Below are 16312 nucleotides of genomic sequence, written 5' to 3' on the forward strand. Positions count from 1 at the left end.
CACCAAACAGCATCCACCGAGGCTGGGCGAAGGCAAAAGTGTTTATTCAAGACTTTCTACCACACCGTGGGAAGCATCAATAAACAGTTATAATAAACAGTTATCATTCTGAGTCACTGCAAGCTTGGGGTTGGACGCTGGCTCTCACGGTAGCCTGTGTCGGGACCATGAGCAGCCACAGGCACCTCCACGCATGGCCGAGCTCAACCTGAAGACCACGCGTGCTCCCTGGCAGGAGCAGGAGGCCTGAGCGCAGACGCAGCAGCTCCCCAGCCTGAGCCTGGGAGTGCACCAGCCAGCTCACAGCGGAGGCCGTTACTCCTCACAGGCTGGAGTGAGCTCAGAGTCTAGAGGTTAGAGGACCTCAGACTAAGAGCTGCAATAGAACGACAGCAAGAACATTCTGGAAACGATGCCACAGTGAACCTTTTATACTTTCACTCACACTTGGTGAGGGCCTCAGACATGAAACCCTGGGGAGGGATGAGTGTGACCTCCGGAGTTTGGCTGGGATGCGGCTGAAAAAAACCTGCTGCTGGCCGAGGAGGACAGTGGCTGGCGTGGCCCTCATGGCCAGCAGGTGTTATGACTCCTCCGGAGCCCCAGGCACCTGTCTAAGCTGCCGGCTGTGGACCACCTGCAGAGCTCCCCCTGCAGCCTGGCGGAGCTGGGCGTCCAGGGCGCCACGGAGGTCGTTCACCTGGACGTCAGGCAGGGGGTTAAGGCCAATGATGACCCCGTCCCTCGGGGCCAGCTCACCCTCTGCATGAGGGCCAAGGTCCCGCCGTCGCCTCCGGAGGTCGGAGCCAGCCTGCAGTTTCAGGTCCCGGTTGGGCTTGGCATTGTCCGGCCTCTGGTCCCCCGGGACAGCTCGTTTGAGCCCCAGCTCTGGCTCTGGCCTCTGCCTGGGCTCCTGGACAGCAGCATCCTCCCCGCCTCTCGGCTGCTGGTGGGACACAGGCACGTGGTCCCCGCCGCGGGCCTCCTTTCTCATCTCCAGGTGACCGCCATGGTCCAGCCGGGGGCCCTGCTGTCCACCCTGCTCGCCATCAGAGATGACCTGTGGTTCCGGCTGGCGTAACACAGCCTGGGGCTGTGCGGCTGCTCCTTCCGCCCCGCCGGGCAGGTCCGCTGCGAGGCCCAGGTCTCGGCTCATTTGCTTGGGCTTCACGCGAGGGTCCCCCGTCTCTGCTCCTGGCCCTGCCACGAGCCAGTTGGCTTCCTTCAGAATGCCAGTGCCAGTGGCTGCTGCCTCCTTCTCAGGTTTTTTCCTGTCTTGGGAACCACCGCCAGTAACGTCCTGACTTTGCCCGGGGAATTCCTCTGCAAGGCGCTCCTCTGGGCCCCTGGCTTCCCTGGCGGGGTCTGGCACGGGTACCTGCTCCGGGCGCTTGGGGAGCCCCTTCACCGTGCCAGCTGCCCCGGGGGCGGCATCCTTCTGGCTGTCTCTCAGCTTGGCCTGGGCTGCCCGAGGCTCTGTGTCAGGGCCGCCGTCAGGAGGGCCAGCAGGGTCTCTGCCCACAGGCCCCTCAGGGTGCTCCAGGGAGCGCTGGTTAAGGTCCTGGGATGGAGCAGGGTGGCCCCCAGGAGCTCTGAGGACAGGGTCCAAAGGCAAGGGAGGCAGATTCTCCACCGTTTCCCTGGCCTTGCCTTCGGGGGCCTCCTGGCCTCTGGGCACCGCCGCCCCGGGCTCTGGATGCACCTCCACTGCAAAGGAAGTCGGTCATCAATTTAGCCACAGCACTGAACACAGGCTGCCAGTGGAGGGGCTCAAAAGAACAAGCAACAACTGAGCATTGGGAACCAAAACCAGACTCAGCCTCAGGACTTGAGGCCACCGAGCCTCAGACCCAGCCACATGAGGACAGCAGGAGACCCCCTGCCTGGCCCCACCCCACTCCATCCGCCAGCCCGGCCTACCCTGCCTGGGCTTGTCCTCCTCGTCCTCCTGCCTCTGCTGGTGGATCTCCTTGTGCTGCTCCTCGATCACTGCCAGCAGCTTCTCCTGTTGGTCCAGCAAGCGCTTTTGCTGCACCTGCTGTTCTTTGATCACCTGAAGCAGGACGGCATGGTCCAGCATCTCTGCCCTGCCAGCTTCTGGGTTTGGAAAGCACACAGTCAGAGGGTGCCGGGGCTGCTCATGCACTGTGCTGGGCCAGGGACGGCGCGGCCCACAGCAAGGCAATGCACAGGTCACCTGCAGGGAGTGCGCCCGAACGCTGGCCATTGGTGACACCCGTCATGACCGTGACCGTGAAGCCCGGACAGCTCAGTGAGGCACGCAGGCCCGAGGGCCCGGGAGAGGCTGCGCCCTGACTGCCCCTGGACGCCCACCCGGGATGGCCTCTCCCGCACAGCCAGCCACTTTGCCGCATCAGTTCTCCCACGGGCTGTGTCGCAGGCGCACCCGGCAGGACCCCAGCAAGCCTGCTTGTTGCCCGTGAAAATGAGTGTCCAGAGCAACACAGAGTCAAAAGGAATGTGCCAGAATGTCAGAGATGGTTATCTGGGCTGGGTGGGTTTTTGCTTTTGTTTTTTCCACTTTACACATTCAGTTGTTCTAGGACAAGCACGTAAGAAAATAAGCCTGGGCGCAGCGGCTCACGCCTATAATCCCAGCAATTTGGGAGGCGGAGCAGGCAGATCACTTGAGCCCAGGAGTTAGAGACCAGCCTGGGAAACATAGCAAGACCTCCATCTCCACAAAAAAACCTAAAAACAAAAATTATCAGGGTGTGGTGACAGGCGTCTGTACTCCCAGCTACTCGGGGGGCAGAGGCCAGAGGATCACTTGAGCCCAGGAGGTCGAGGCTGCAGTGAGCCGTGATCACACACACCACTGCACTCCAGCCTGGGCAACAGAGTGAGACGCTATCTCAAAAAAGAAAAAAACAAAAGAAAAACTGTAAGCTATGTTTTGAAAAGAATATTGGTACTTTTAGAAAGTTTCCTCTGAGATGAGAATTTTAAAAACAAACAAAAGCTGTCTTTTTTTTTTTTTTTTTTTTTTTTTGAGACGGAGTCTCGCTCTGTCGCCCAGGCTGGAGTGCAGTGGCGCAATCTTGGCTCACTGCAAGCTCTGCCTCCCGGGTTCACGCCGTTCTCCTGCCTCAGCCTCCCGAGTAGCTGGGACTACAGGCGCCCACCACCACGCCCGACTAATGTTTTGTATTTTTAGTAGAGACGGGGTTTCACCGTGTTAGCCAGGATGGTCTCGATCTCCTGACCTCGTGATTCGCCCGCCTCAGCCTCGCAAAGTGCTAGGATTACAGGCGTGAGCCACTGTGCCCAGCCAAAAGCCGTCTTCTTTTAAGGGGAGCATGGGAGTCGGAGCGTCAGTGAGGCCCCGGCCAGCCATCCTGACCACCGCACCTGAACACCATCCGCTGTGGAAATTCTGGGCAGGTCCTGCATGATGGGGAGCCCCAGTGCACCCAGTGTTAAGAGCTGGTGCCGGCAGCAAGGGCCAGAGGACAGGCCTGCCCGGGTTACAGCTGGCGCACACCCGGTCCGACTCGCTTCAACACTGGCCAGTTATTTGTTGCAAGCGGCTGTGGCTTATGTAATTTTTACAACACGTTTTCAAATTATTACAGGAAGCTTTGAAAAATGATGGGTTAGGGCTGTGAGGCATAAAAGTTCAATCCAGGAGCAGGAAGGATGTTTTGCGAGTGGTGAGAGCAAATATCTCAGGGAGGGCCCCTGCATGCCAGGCATAGACTGACGTCCGGCTCAGCCTCCCCAGTGGTGACACCATGACCAGCCAGAGAAGTGCAGCGTCAGCATTCTCCCAGGAACGCAGCCCTGGGCCTCGCCGAGACCCCTGGATGTGGGGGACAGGGCCGGCTCCAAGGAGATCAGGGCTGTGGGGCCGGCCCTCGAGCAGCAGCCCCTGCTCCCTGCTAGCACCCCGGGCCAGATGCCTGCCTGCAGGGAAAGGCCATGACGGGCAGAGCAGGTCTCCCGCACACCTCGTTTCACACGAGGAAGTACAGGCGGCAGACCAGCCACCTCGGCCATGGGCCACGCTCTCACCCTGGGTGCTGCAGGGCTCAACCACGGAATTGTCAATGGTACAAGGACAAGATCCCATGTGCTGGCGACACCTCCCCATACTCCAGGGCAGGGTTCCGAAAGAGCAGGCACCATGGCCTCACTTGCTCCTCAAAGGACTAGCCCTGGGCCTGGTGCTGGGAAGAGGAGGAAAGAGGAGGAGATGGAAGAGGGGGAGGGGAAGGAGGGAGAAAGAAAGAGGAGAGAGGAGAAGGAAGGCGGGGGAAGAGGAGGATGGGGGAAGAGGAGGATGAGGGAGGAGGAGGAAGGAGGGAGGAGGAAGGAGGGAGGGAAGAGGGGAGGGAAGAGGAGGGAGGGAAGAGGAAGAGGAGGAAAAAAGAGGGGTGGGGAGGGAGGAAGGAGCCATGCCACGTCCAGCCAGAAGCCACTTGGGACACATGTGAAGCACCATGGAGGAGACAGGCTGTTCCTACAGCCAGAGACACCAACACCATGGGGACTGGGCTGCAGAAGGCATGAAGCCGCCCACCTGTTGAGACCCATGCAGATCTGTCAAGGTGGCCCATGAGGCAGCAGTGCAGGCAGCGCCCCCACTCGGCTGGTGCCCTAAGCAGCCTGCACTTTGACGCTTGCAGAGACGGCTGCCCTCTGATGACAGGCACGGCCACAGCAGGGCTGAGAAGGACCACAGCATTTATAACACAAGGGAGGGGAGTGGGCATCGGGACCCCGCCTGAGGGGCTGTGGCTGAGCCTGGGTGCGTGCGCCGGTCTGGGGCCTGACACGTGTCCCCATGCAGGGCTGTCCCTGGGGCAGGTGTGCCACTGAGGGGCTGCGCTCAGGTCTGTGGCCCACCAGACAGGCTCTTGACTTCAGCACACTCCTTTGGGTTCGTACCTGCTACTATCTTTTTAATTTCAGCTGCTCGTCCCGTTGAGAGGCGCACGGAAGAAAGGCAGAATAGGAAACCGTGAAAAGTCTTTTTCAGAAAGAAGAAAATCAAAAGAATCAAACAGGTTCAGGTAACAGAGCAGAAGAATTGAACCAACAAATATGGCCAGACTAAAACCGGAGACAAAACCCCACATGCGCGAACTTCTGAAGCAGCCCAGAGCTCCGGGAGCCCAGGGGGCGCCTTTCGATTCTGCCTTCCCCGCTGCAGGTGTGAGGAGGGTGAGCTGCACCTTGAGAAGCCAGGCCGCGGCACGAGGACGTGGCTGCTGCACCTGCCCTCCCTCGGACCGGCTGTCCTGAGGCCACAGGGCAAGATGCACAGGCAGGAAGCACGTGTCTTACGAACATCCTGGGAGATGCCCGCGCCAAGGCTGGCCCGGAGTTCCCACACCTGCTCCCAGGGGTTTGGCACAGGAGGCCGGATTAGCTGTGCCCTGCGACCCCCACACAGATCCCTGGAACTGACGCTCTCAATGTTGAGGCACACGTGGACCCCACATGGGGCAGGGTTGACCATCTTGAGAGAAGGCTTGGACGCTGCCACCAAATGCACGTGACTTTTGGCGAGCGGGGACTCAGCCATACACTCTCTGAGGGCGGGTGGACCCCTAGCCTGGGAGAGGACATGGCACAGAAGCCTGTCCCCAGCAGGCCCACAGACGGGGCTGCTGCTACCCAACTGCGTGAGGCCATAAGGAGGGGTTGCAAAAAGCCAACCGCTGGGACCCAAGGGGGGGGAAGTTTGGAGGAGGATTCAGAGCAAGTTTTATTCTCAGGAGAGCAAAGGCATAAGGAGCTTTCCTGGAGGGACAGGTGACAGATACCTGTAGATGAACACAGCTGAGCTCCGAGGGTCGAGGGTGTGGGAGCAGTGCTCTGGGCCAGGGCTCTGCTAGGACCAGGGCAGGCACAGCCACCAAGCCGGGTCCCCTCGGGGCACAGCCTTAAAATAAACCTCCACATCTGGGTGCAGGCACGCCCACACCTGGCTGGCTTTAAATACTGTGAGTGTTAGACCTGTTAACAAACCTGCTTTAAAATAAGACCAAACGGTAATCACAAGCCATGTGACAATGCCGCAGGTGTTTTAAAGGGGAGGAAGGGAGCTAAAACGTTCCCAGGGAGGGATAAAAGGTTCCCAGAAAGCAAGCTGCTGATGGGGAGTAGGAAGCTATCCGAGGGGTCTGCTTTGCAGATGGCTGCAAAGAGAAGGGGGGCCTGTCAGGGCTCCCTAGGATGACCTGGGCATCACCCCAGGGCTGGGGGAAGGGGCTGCCACTCCCTGGGCCTGAGGCGGGCGGCTGTGGGGCCAAGGCCTTACCCTCCAGCTGGCTGGCCGCCTGGTCTCCACCCACTCGCTCCACGTCCCTCTGCTCGCGAGGCTCGGGCGGCAGCCCAGCCCCTGGAGCCGGCTTCTCCGCTGGGAGGAGAGGCTTCCCACCTGCACACACGGTGAAGACTCAGAAGGTTTTGCAGGAAAGTCAAGGGAGGATTTGGGGGGTGGGGGGACAGAAGGCAAGGGAGGGACAAAAGGAAGTGGCAGATGTTTCTAAAGTGACACCCCCGTCAGCACAGTTTATATTCAACCTGATGATTACTAGCGAAGCAATAAAAAAATATTTAACAACCTCATAGGCTTGTGGCAATGAGCCAATGTTAACTGCCTTCGCAATTAAAATGCAAGAACCGTCCTAAGCAGCTCTTAGACGGGCACTTAACAACGTGTTACCTGTCAGGCACCCCCCGCGCCGCCCCCCGTGTGCGCCCAGACACACGAGCACAGCGCGGCACCTGACATTTAGTGGTCTGGCAAACAACTGTGTGACAGATATTACAGTAGCTGTCAGCCACCAGCCTCTTCCTGTCCCCACCAGCTGCCGGGGCCCGCTCCATTTGCATGCTAATCTGGTGCAGGGAGAGAGACTGGGGACTGAGGGAGGAACCATCGATTCTGCTGCCCTTGCCCAGCCTCCCCAGCCCGAGAGAGGAGTGTCTTCCGACACAAGCCCAGGCTGACACCCACCGTGGTCGCTGTCCTCTGCGGGCTGCCCTGTGTCCCCGGCGGCGTTGCCTGGTGGCGGTACCCCCTCGGCCTTTTCCCCTTCACCCACTGCCAGGCCATTCTGCTGCTCAGACAGCACTGCCTGGGGCCGGGGATGCAGGCCCCTGTCTCCTGGCCCCAGGTCCTCCTTTGCAGGCTGGACAGCTGGCTGACCATCTGCTTCTGGAACTTTCTGGGGATCTTCGGGAAGATCACCCGCTTCCTCCAAGGCCTGGGCCTGTCTGGGCCTCTTCCCAACCTCTCCCTGCTCCGGCTCCTGTTTCTCTCTTTCTGAGTCGGGCAGAGGCAGCACCATCTGGCCCTGGACCCCTGGAGCCTTTCCGCCCATGTGTCTGGATGGAGGTTTGTTCTCTTCTGGCACCTCTCGGTCTTGGCCTTCATCTACCACCACCTTGTCGTGAGGAACAGGAGGCTCGTGGCGGTGGGCCTCGCCCACAGGCACAGCAATCCCTGCAAGGGCACGGGGGACAGATGGGGTCAGGCTGAGGCCCCTCCTTCCCTTCCCAGGGAATCAGAACTGGGTTCTGGCTCCCAACAGTGTGACACAGACCAACAGATACCACCTCCCCTGCCGGCCTCCCTCCTGCCTGGCCAAGCACAGCTGATGCTAAAGTTCAACAGGGCAGCTGCAAACAAGTTGCTCTGGGAGGGGCAGGACATTCATCTGAATTGAAAGACAGAGAAAACAAAAAGGACCAGAACTTAGGCTGGGCTGAAGGGAAAAAGATACACATAGCCCTGAGAGCCACGCTGCAGAGTGTCCAGCCTGCAAAGGAGGACCCGGGGCCCCCCTTCCCCGTCTGCACCCCCCGGCCAGTGCCCAGCACCTTGCCCAGGGCGATCAAGCTGCGCCTCCTCCTGTGCCTCCTTGCCATCTTCCCGTCCGGGCACATCCACAGGCCCCTTGATCTGGGCCTGCTCTAGCTCCTCTCTCTCCTTCGGCAGCTTCGGCTTCTCCCGGCCATCCTCGGCCACGGCCACGACCGGATCCTGGGCTAGGAGCAGGGCACAGTTACGGAACCGCACTGCCAGGCAGCTCCAGGAGCGGGGCAGCTCTCCCTGGACTGTTACCATATTTTCCAGCCAAATGGCAGAGCGAAAGCAGTTTTTTTTTTCCTGTTCGATCATTAGCAGCTAAGTAGCGCAGAAAACTGTCATTTTTCATGTGTATTCACAACAAAAATATGTCAAAATGCAATTTACACCTAACTGGGGGCAGGGAGAACTAGACTCCATGTAATACTCAGTCATTACCACCAGATGGCGGCACGAGCCCACCGACCGACTCTCCCACAGTCCCCTCCATTACCGCCATCACCTCCATCACCACTGTCATCACCGTCACCTCCACTACCACCACCACCACCACCATCACCGCTATCATCACCATCATCTCCATCCCTACCACCATCACCGTCATCACCGTCACCACTACCATCACCATCACTGCCAACCCTACCATCATTGCCATCACCTCCATCATCATCACTACCACCATCTCCATCCCTACCACCATCACTGCCATCCCCACCACCATCGCTGCGTCATTGCCACCACCTCCATAATCATCACCTACATCACCGTCATCTCCATCACCACCACCATCACTGCCATCACCTCCATCATCGTCATCACCTCCATCACCACCGCCGCCACCACCATCACCACCTTCCTGTCCCAGCAAGGCCATATGTCCACTGAGACAGGCGCTGCAGCCGAGGGGGACTCAGGTGAAGCTGTCTGAGGAAGAATTCACAGAGTCCAGTTCAGAGCAGCAGATGGGGGCCTCACCAGCTCCCAAAGGAGAAGAAAATGGGGACAATTAGCTTAGCTTTATACCAGCCTTCTAAGAGCAGCCTGATGTGTTAGTCTAGGGAAGTTACACTGTTGTCAATTTGGAGTTGAGAGTCCTAGACAAACTGTAGAGGGAAGGTACCACCCTACTAGGTAATAAACTAGTTAACAGAAAGCAGACGCTGGGCTCTACAGTTTAGCTAAAGTAACAAATTCAACTTTTTTTTTTTGAAGATGGACTCCTGCTGTGTCGCCCAGGCTGGAGTGCAGTGGCACAATCTCGGCTCACTGTAATCTCTGCCTCCTAGGTTCAAGCAATTTTCATGCCTCAGCCTGCTGTAGCTGGGATTACAGGCACCTGCCACAACGCCTGGCTGATTTTCGTATCTTTAGTAGAGACAGGGTTTCACCACATTGGCCAGGCTGGTCTCAAACTCCTGACCTCAAGTGATCCACCTGCCTCATTCTCCCAAAGTGCTGGGATTACATGCGTGAGCCACTGTGCCTGGCCCAAGTGACCAATTCTATAAGCGTATGGCCACCCGCGCAAGCAGGTGAAAACATACTGGTCTCCATCACACGATTAAGCCTCAGCAGAGGCCCCATGCAGAAGCAAGCCATAACTGTCAATCAAGAGGGCCTGTCCAATGGATTACTAAGTGAAGAAAGGGAGGCTGGGGAGGGGAAGGGAAAATATAGCAAAACAAAGGAAATCTCCGTTGTCATGGGACAAGTTGCCTCAGAGCAGTCATTTTCTCAGCAGGAGCAAAATTCAGTTCCTCAGGCCGTGAATGACCAGTCTGGGGCTGCAGGGAGAGCTCTGTGTGGGTGCAGGAGCCGCGGGACGGGAAGTGAGCACGGTGAGCCGGGAGCTGCCCCAGAGGTCCCTTTGGAGAACCTCCCGGGAACGCCACGCGTCTCAGCATTCTGCAAGTGTTGCTGGATTGCACGGGCACCTGCAGGAAGGCTGTGTGAGCATCCTGGCTCCCCGCTGCCAGCAGCAGCTGACCAGCCACTGCACTCACAGCCTTCAAGCCCGGCGCTCTGCAGCTGTCCTGGGGCAATGCACACAGCCTTTTCCACAACGGAGCCGATCTTTGCGTCAGGGACAGTTTGCCGGCAGTGCCTCTTGGCTGCAGTAAAACTAACACAAAACTTCAAAATCAGCAACTGAAAAACGTCCGAGTGCTGCCAGCCGCTTCCACTCTCAACATGAACACAGGTTGCGCAAAGACAGAAAGGGGCCCTGTGTGGGGAGTGCCCCCGCCAGCTCACAACTGAGCTCCTCGGGAGGGAGGAGATCTCTGGCATCCGAATTTCTTCTCCTAGGAGGCCAGCAATACACCCGGCTAAGCCACAGTAGAGGTGGCCACGGCCAAGGGGGATGGCTCCACGCACGCCCCTAGGAACACTCAGTGGAGGGTACTGCCTCAGGGCAACCATCCTCCCTCATTTGGCTTCAAAAATCGCCTCCAGGCCAGGCATGATGGCTCACTCCGGTAATCCCAGCACTTTGAGAGGCTGAGGCAGGAGGATCACTTGAGGTCAGGAGTTTAACACCATCCTGGCAAAACCCTGTCTCAACAAAAATACAAAATTAGCCGGGTGTGGTGCCGCGCCTGTACTCTCGGCTACTCAGAGGCTGAGGTGGGAGAATCACTTGAACTTGGGAGGTGGAGGCTGTAGGGAGCCAATATCGTGCCACTGCACTCCAGCCTGGGCAACAGAGCGAGATTCCGTCTCAAAAAAAAAAAAAAAAATCATCTCCAGTCACAAAAAAACCACAACCTGTGACTATCATTGGCACCGGTGCCAGGAATGCTGTGTTTATGCTCTGTCCCAGCGGCTCCTCACCGCCAGGTGCTGACTCAGGTTCCCAGCTCCTGGCACCCACAAAAACACACCTTCCTAACAAGTGACAGAGGCCACAACTCAGCCACGGCGGAGGCGGATCCCTCACTTTCCTCCCTGCTGTCTAGTCGGGCATGGAGGCCCCGAGGCTGCCAAGGCCACAGCTCAGGGCTCGGTCTTTGGAGTCAGACACGCTCAGGGACTTAGAGGTGGTGACCTGGAGGGGAAGGGGCAACATCTAATGTATCCCCAACTCCACATTCAAGGCTGGCGTCCACCCCAGACTGGAGGCCAGCACAGACGGGCGGGGAGGCCAGCGACGCTGCTGTCCGGACCCCAAGAGACGGCAAGGTGGCTCTGCAGGCTGCCGGCTTGGACCCGCCTTGGCTCCCTCTGTGTACCTTGTGATCAGTAAAGATGGAGACAGTCACATCACACGGCCCCCAGACGAAGTGACTTTTAAACACGGTCCTGGCATCCCACTGACGGAGTTCCTCATCCACTCAAGTGCCGCCCCAAGTTCAGGAGGAGGCTCGAGATCCCAGGGCGCCACACTCGCAAGAGGTGAGAACAATGGCTGCTGACGTGACTTTTAAAAGCTAGTCCTTGCTTTTAGGCAACTTTTCTAATAGCTGATTTCTGACTTTCCCTTGATGCTGCTATGAGAAAGTATTACTCATTAAGGGCTTGACTTTACAGCCCAATCTTCCACACATAGCTGACCGATGACCTCACGGTCTGATCTTTGCAAATGTGAGGGGGAATCCCAGGCCATCTGGCTCCTGGTACCCGGGTGTCTGGGCTGGCAACACAGCCAGGCCCTGGTACAGCCTCCGGCAGGCGGAACCTCCTCACCACTGCTTTTGCCTCCGCCGCGGCTGGCACCACTGCTGTCTCCTGGGAGGCGGGAGAGGTTCCCAGTTCCTTCCACAGAGCACCAAATGGTCCGTGAGAAACAGGGCCACGTGCTTCTCCCTTCTCTCCTCTGACTGTGGGGACCACGCCACCCTGCTGGAGCTCTCCTGCAGCCCTACTGAGAAAGTTTTTTTTTAAGAGACAGGGTCCCACTCTGTCACCCAGGCTGGAGTGCAGTGGTGCCATCTCAGCTCACTGCAGCCCCAACCCTCCAGGCTCAAGCGATCCTCCCACCTCAGCATCCAGCCACCATACCCGGCTAATTTCTGTATTTTTAGTAGAGACAGGGTTTCACCATGTTGGCTGGGCTGATCTCAAACTCCTGATCTCAGGTGATCCTCCTGCCCTGGCCTCCCACAGTGCTGAGATTCCAGGAGTGAGCTGCTGTACCGGCCCGGAGAAGGCTTCTGATAGCTCCTTTGCTGTGTCCCCCGCGCCTCTCCTCCTGTTATAATTTTGTGTCATGTTTCCCCTGCTGTCCTGAGATGGCAGGGGGCTGATTCCATTGTCTGAGATAACCCTGCCAGCCATGCAGGATCTGGCCGGATTCCGAAGGGCCCTGCCTCCTGCAGCCTCTGGGCTGTGTCGAGCCATGTGACCTGGCTCCACGTGTGGGGATCGTGTGTCCCCTCTTGGGCCTGAGCACACAGAACTATGGCCATCTCTGCCCCTGCACCAACACACATGATCCGTCGACACCCAGCAGACCCTCATTCTGTCCCATATCACCGCATTCTGGGTCCCTTCTCAGCCAGGCCCCTGCCTCATTTTCCCACCAAGCGGAAGTGCAGCTGTGCCTGCCCCGCTGGGGGAGTGGGGACGAGGGTGCCTGAGGGGTGCGGGCCCTGCTGTGCTGCCCCATGCAGCAAGTGAGGGGCGTGCAGGCACCAGGAGGGACTGGGGACCTGCAGCTCCAAGAAAGGAACAGATGTCACAAAACCCGAACCCACCCCTAGCCTTCAGGGTGCTAGAGAGAGCAGGTGAGAACAGCCCGAATCCCGGCTTTCAAGGCAACCGTCTTCATGAGCCTTTGCAGGGACTCAGCCGTGCTCACAAAGGCCTGCGAGGCCGTGCATGGGGCCCAGGCTGTGCGTGTCTAACCACGACATCTGCATGAGGATGGGATTCACAGCCACAGCCCAGGGCCACGCAGGACTCTCACCCAGTCAGCAGGTACCATTTTTGGCCTCTGCAGCATCAAAGAGACCAATAAAACTCCGCTCAGCCGTCTGACAGGGAGCGCGCATCGGTGCAGGACCCTCGACCCCAGCTCAGCCTCAGCCAGGCAGCCCATCTATCACGGGGGAGCCGGGGGCTGCAAAATCGGAGACACGCTAAAAACAAGCAGCATGTGTTCTGAGAGGGGCCATGTGTTTTGTTACAGCTTCATGGAAGAAATAGAAACCAGATGTGGCCTCGGAGGGCACCAGGTGAGCTGGAGGCCCGCGGCCCGCACAAGCCTCATGACAGGATACAGCTGCTTGCACCGGCCGCAGGCAGAGGCGGCGCAGTGCTGAGGGGACGGGGAGCCTCCTGCTGGCTGGCACTGAGAAGTCCACTCCCCGGCAGCCTGCTGGACGAGGGCGACACCCCTCACTGCCCAGGGCCAGGGTCCCAGCACACTGGACTCCAGCTCCCAGGCTACCACAATCCCACCGACAGCTCCCATGTCAGCGCCCAGTCTAGCCCAGAGGCCTGGACAGCAATAAGTGGCACTGCTGAGGCAGGACTGAGCCTGGGGCACCAGCTGAGGTGGGTGCAAAACACCCACCTCCCTCTCCAGGTGGACTTTTTTCCAGTCCGAATTACCAAATCCAATACAAGGCAGCTCCACCGGCTGCTTCGGAACATTCCCATTTTCCTTCTCTGGTGACCCCTACTGTCCCCAAGCACAGCCCCGCCAGCTGCAGGGAACCCAGAAGGCACGGCTCCCCTGCCCACCTTCGCCATCCAGGAACAGTCATCCTTGGCAAATCTGAGCACAGCGGATCCAGGGAGACCCTCGGGGGCTGTCCCTCGGGGGGTGTCCTTCGGGGCAGTTTGTATGAGGTGACAACGCTGGGAAGGAGCTTTCCAGGCACAGGAGTGCGGAGCTCACAACAGAGATGACAACAAGCCCCAGGGTCACGGCTGGGAAGGTGCCCCCATGCGCTCAGCTGACGCCAGGGGCTCCCTTCGACGGACCTCTCCTCCTGTCCGTTACAGAAGTGGAGGCCCCTCCCGGAGGTGGAAGTCATTGGCTAGCACCTCCACAGCGGCCTGAGACCCCCAGCCACAGCCGGCACTGCTCACCCGGGCTTCTCGGGTGGTGTGCAGATGACGCCCAGCGAATCTGACTGAGCCGGGGCCTCTGCAGAGGGGTGTGTTGGATGTGGTGGGCACACGGGCAGTGTGGATGCATAAACCCAGCTGTCGTCAGGGGCAGAAGACCCCAGCGTGAAGGTCATCGTGGACAGCACCTACCTGCCCACCCCTGCCTGGTGCCACTCAGAGCTTGTGGGAGGGCTGGGCCTGGGGAGGTCTCCTGTCTGCAGGGCCGCCCTGTGTGGGACTCCCTCTCTAGGCCTGGGAGAGTCAGGGAGGCAGTAGCCACCCAGGCCACGGAGCTGTGGCTGCACCTGGAAAGCCACACTCAGGAAACATGCATCTCTGCACCCCCGGGCTGTGCCACAGACGGAGGCATTAGGGTTACGGGGCGCCGCGGCCAGGACTCTGCCACAGACGGAGGGTCGAGATTACAGGGCGCTGCGGGGCCCCTCCTGAAGCGGCCTGCAGCTAGCTGCCTGAGGGCTCACGTCCTAACTCCACCTGCGGTCCTGGTGAACAAATAATAAATAACCTGAAGCAGCAAACCACACTGAGGCCTGATCGCCAACCCTGTCCAGGAGAAAACTGGAGAAACTTACATCCTCAAATGAATAGTATGTGCTAAATGAACAGCACGTGAGCAACACTCAGCAAACGTACACCCCGCCTAGCCCACCAAGTGGCAGGCATCCAGGCCAACGGCCACTCCTGTCCCACGTTCCCTGCATACAGGCAGCCACTCCTGTCCCACGTTCCCTGCATACAGGTGGCCACTCCTGTCCCATGTTCCTTGCATACAGGCAGCCATGCCACGGCCAGCCATGGTGCACAGAGCATCTTCACAGGGGAGGCTGGTGGCTCCACCCTGCTGGCTGCACCCACACAGGACAGAGGCCACTGAGCAGATAAGCACAATCCGTGGACCAGACCCAGGAGACGCCCAGTGGGCACTTGCCCTGAGAAGGCTCAGAGAGCCGGGGTGGGCATACCTGAGAGCCGCGCTGCCTCCGCCTTCATCAAACCCTCGGCCTCTCCAAGCCGGCCGCCGGGGGCTTCCTCTGCCAAGTCCTCGGGGACCTCCTCGCTCACAGACAGTGTGGTGATAGTGCTCACCACCAGGACGCCCAGGCCGACCCACAGCACCACCTGAGGAGACAAACACCCCGGGGCCGAGAGTCACAGCTGGCCCCCGCCCCTGCCCAGGGTATAAAACTGGCCTGGCAGAGAGGCTCAGGGACGGGGTGAGGCACGAGGAGAGTGGACACGACAAAGTCCCCTGAGGGCGGGACAGGCGTGCAGTCGGCCCTGCCTGAGGAAAGGTGGCCACTCCCAGGGAGACGTGGGCCCGCCTGCCAGTGAAGCTCCTGACCACTGGGAGACGGCCGAGCCCTGATGAGCCACTGTCAGAGCATGGCAGGACTCCTGGCATCCAGCCTGTGGCTGACATGCCCTCCACACCAGCTGGGGTCATGGGCCAACCCTGTCAGAGCTATGCCAGCCATTCAGGACGGAGCGGGAGGGACAGCGGCTTCCAGAAGCTGCAGGTACATGAGAAGCCTTAGGGGAGCAGAGGCTGAGCACTGCCCAACCTGCCTGGGAGAGGAACAGGAACCTCCAGGCAGACTTGAGTGTCCCGATCCATTTGTCCGCAAAGCGAGTGCTGCTGCACAACCCGCAAGGCTGGCCCTGTGCAGCAGACGCAGGCCCGTGGTCATGAAGGACTTGCCCCAAAGTCATCACAGCTGGCACCATGCATGGGCACGGGGGACAGAAATGGCCTTTGCCTCTCCTTAGCTGTGGTGTGGTGCCCATTGGGGTCACCCTGTGAGCTGACCTCCAGGCACTCTTTTTGCCGAAGGCTCTCCCTGTGTGACCTAGTCCTCCCTCCTTCCCCCGCTCCCCGGCCAATCATAAGCATCACATGTGCTGCCTCGGTGACTCTGACAAACTCTATACTGCGTGGCTGGGCTCCCGCCACCCCGGCTCCTGCCACCCCTGCTATGTTAGCGAACACACTGGGCCCACTCCTCCCCAATCATTCACGGGGCCACGGCCGCGGGTGCTGGTTTCTGCCTGGCCTGGCCCAGCGCAAGCTGCTCTCCCCAGGGAAGCGCTAACTCCTGGTTGGGCAGAGCCTGGGTGCGCTGGCAAGGTGGCTTTCTGTAGAGCCAAGGGGCTGCGCCATTCCCTCTGTGGTCTCAGAGCCAGAACTCAAAATCCTTTTCTGAAAGTTATGTTGATTCTTAAAGAAAATCAGTTCAGAAGAACTGGTGAGACCTCCCTGGTCCAACACAATTAGAGAAGAGGTCTCCCCAGAGGGAAGGACCCGCGCTCTCCGAAGCTGGTGGCGGCTGAAAAAGACAACCTAGCAGAGAGCCCGCTTCCTCTACTTCCTTCTCTGTCACCCGGAAACAC

At 59.1% G+C, this 16312-nt stretch overlaps 1 protein-coding gene across 7 annotated transcripts in view; it reads right to left on the minus strand.

The window, feature by feature from the left end:
• Positions 1-23: 23 nt before the first annotated feature.
• SLC38A10 (solute carrier family 38 member 10) overlaps positions 24-16312 on the minus strand; it is a 53002-nt gene continuing 36713 nt past the window's right edge. For 4 of the 7 annotated variants that reach the window (XM_055241431.2, XM_063617314.1, XM_055241433.2 and 1 more), the window contains 7 exons: positions 14887-15043; positions 7858-8025; positions 6992-7480; positions 6290-6409; positions 4912-4935; positions 1921-2097; positions 24-1707 (listed from right to left, as the gene is read on the minus strand). In XM_055241431.2, the coding sequence (XP_055097406.1) occupies positions 584-1707; positions 1921-2097; positions 4912-4935; positions 6290-6409; positions 6992-7480; positions 7858-8025; positions 14887-15043 (2259 nt within the window). In that variant the 3' untranslated portion in view covers positions 24-583. The remainder of the gene's footprint in view (positions 1708-1920; positions 2098-4911; positions 4936-6289; positions 6410-6991; positions 7481-7857; positions 8026-14886; positions 15044-16312) is intronic. The other 3 variants (XM_055241432.2, XM_063617313.1, XM_063617315.1) reach the window with 3 other exon arrangements.

Source organism: Symphalangus syndactylus, chromosome 14 (assembly GCF_028878055.3).
Source record: "Symphalangus syndactylus isolate Jambi chromosome 14, NHGRI_mSymSyn1-v2.1_pri, whole genome shotgun sequence".
In the NCBI taxonomy this organism is placed as follows: domain Eukaryota; kingdom Metazoa; phylum Chordata; class Mammalia; order Primates; family Hylobatidae; genus Symphalangus; species Symphalangus syndactylus.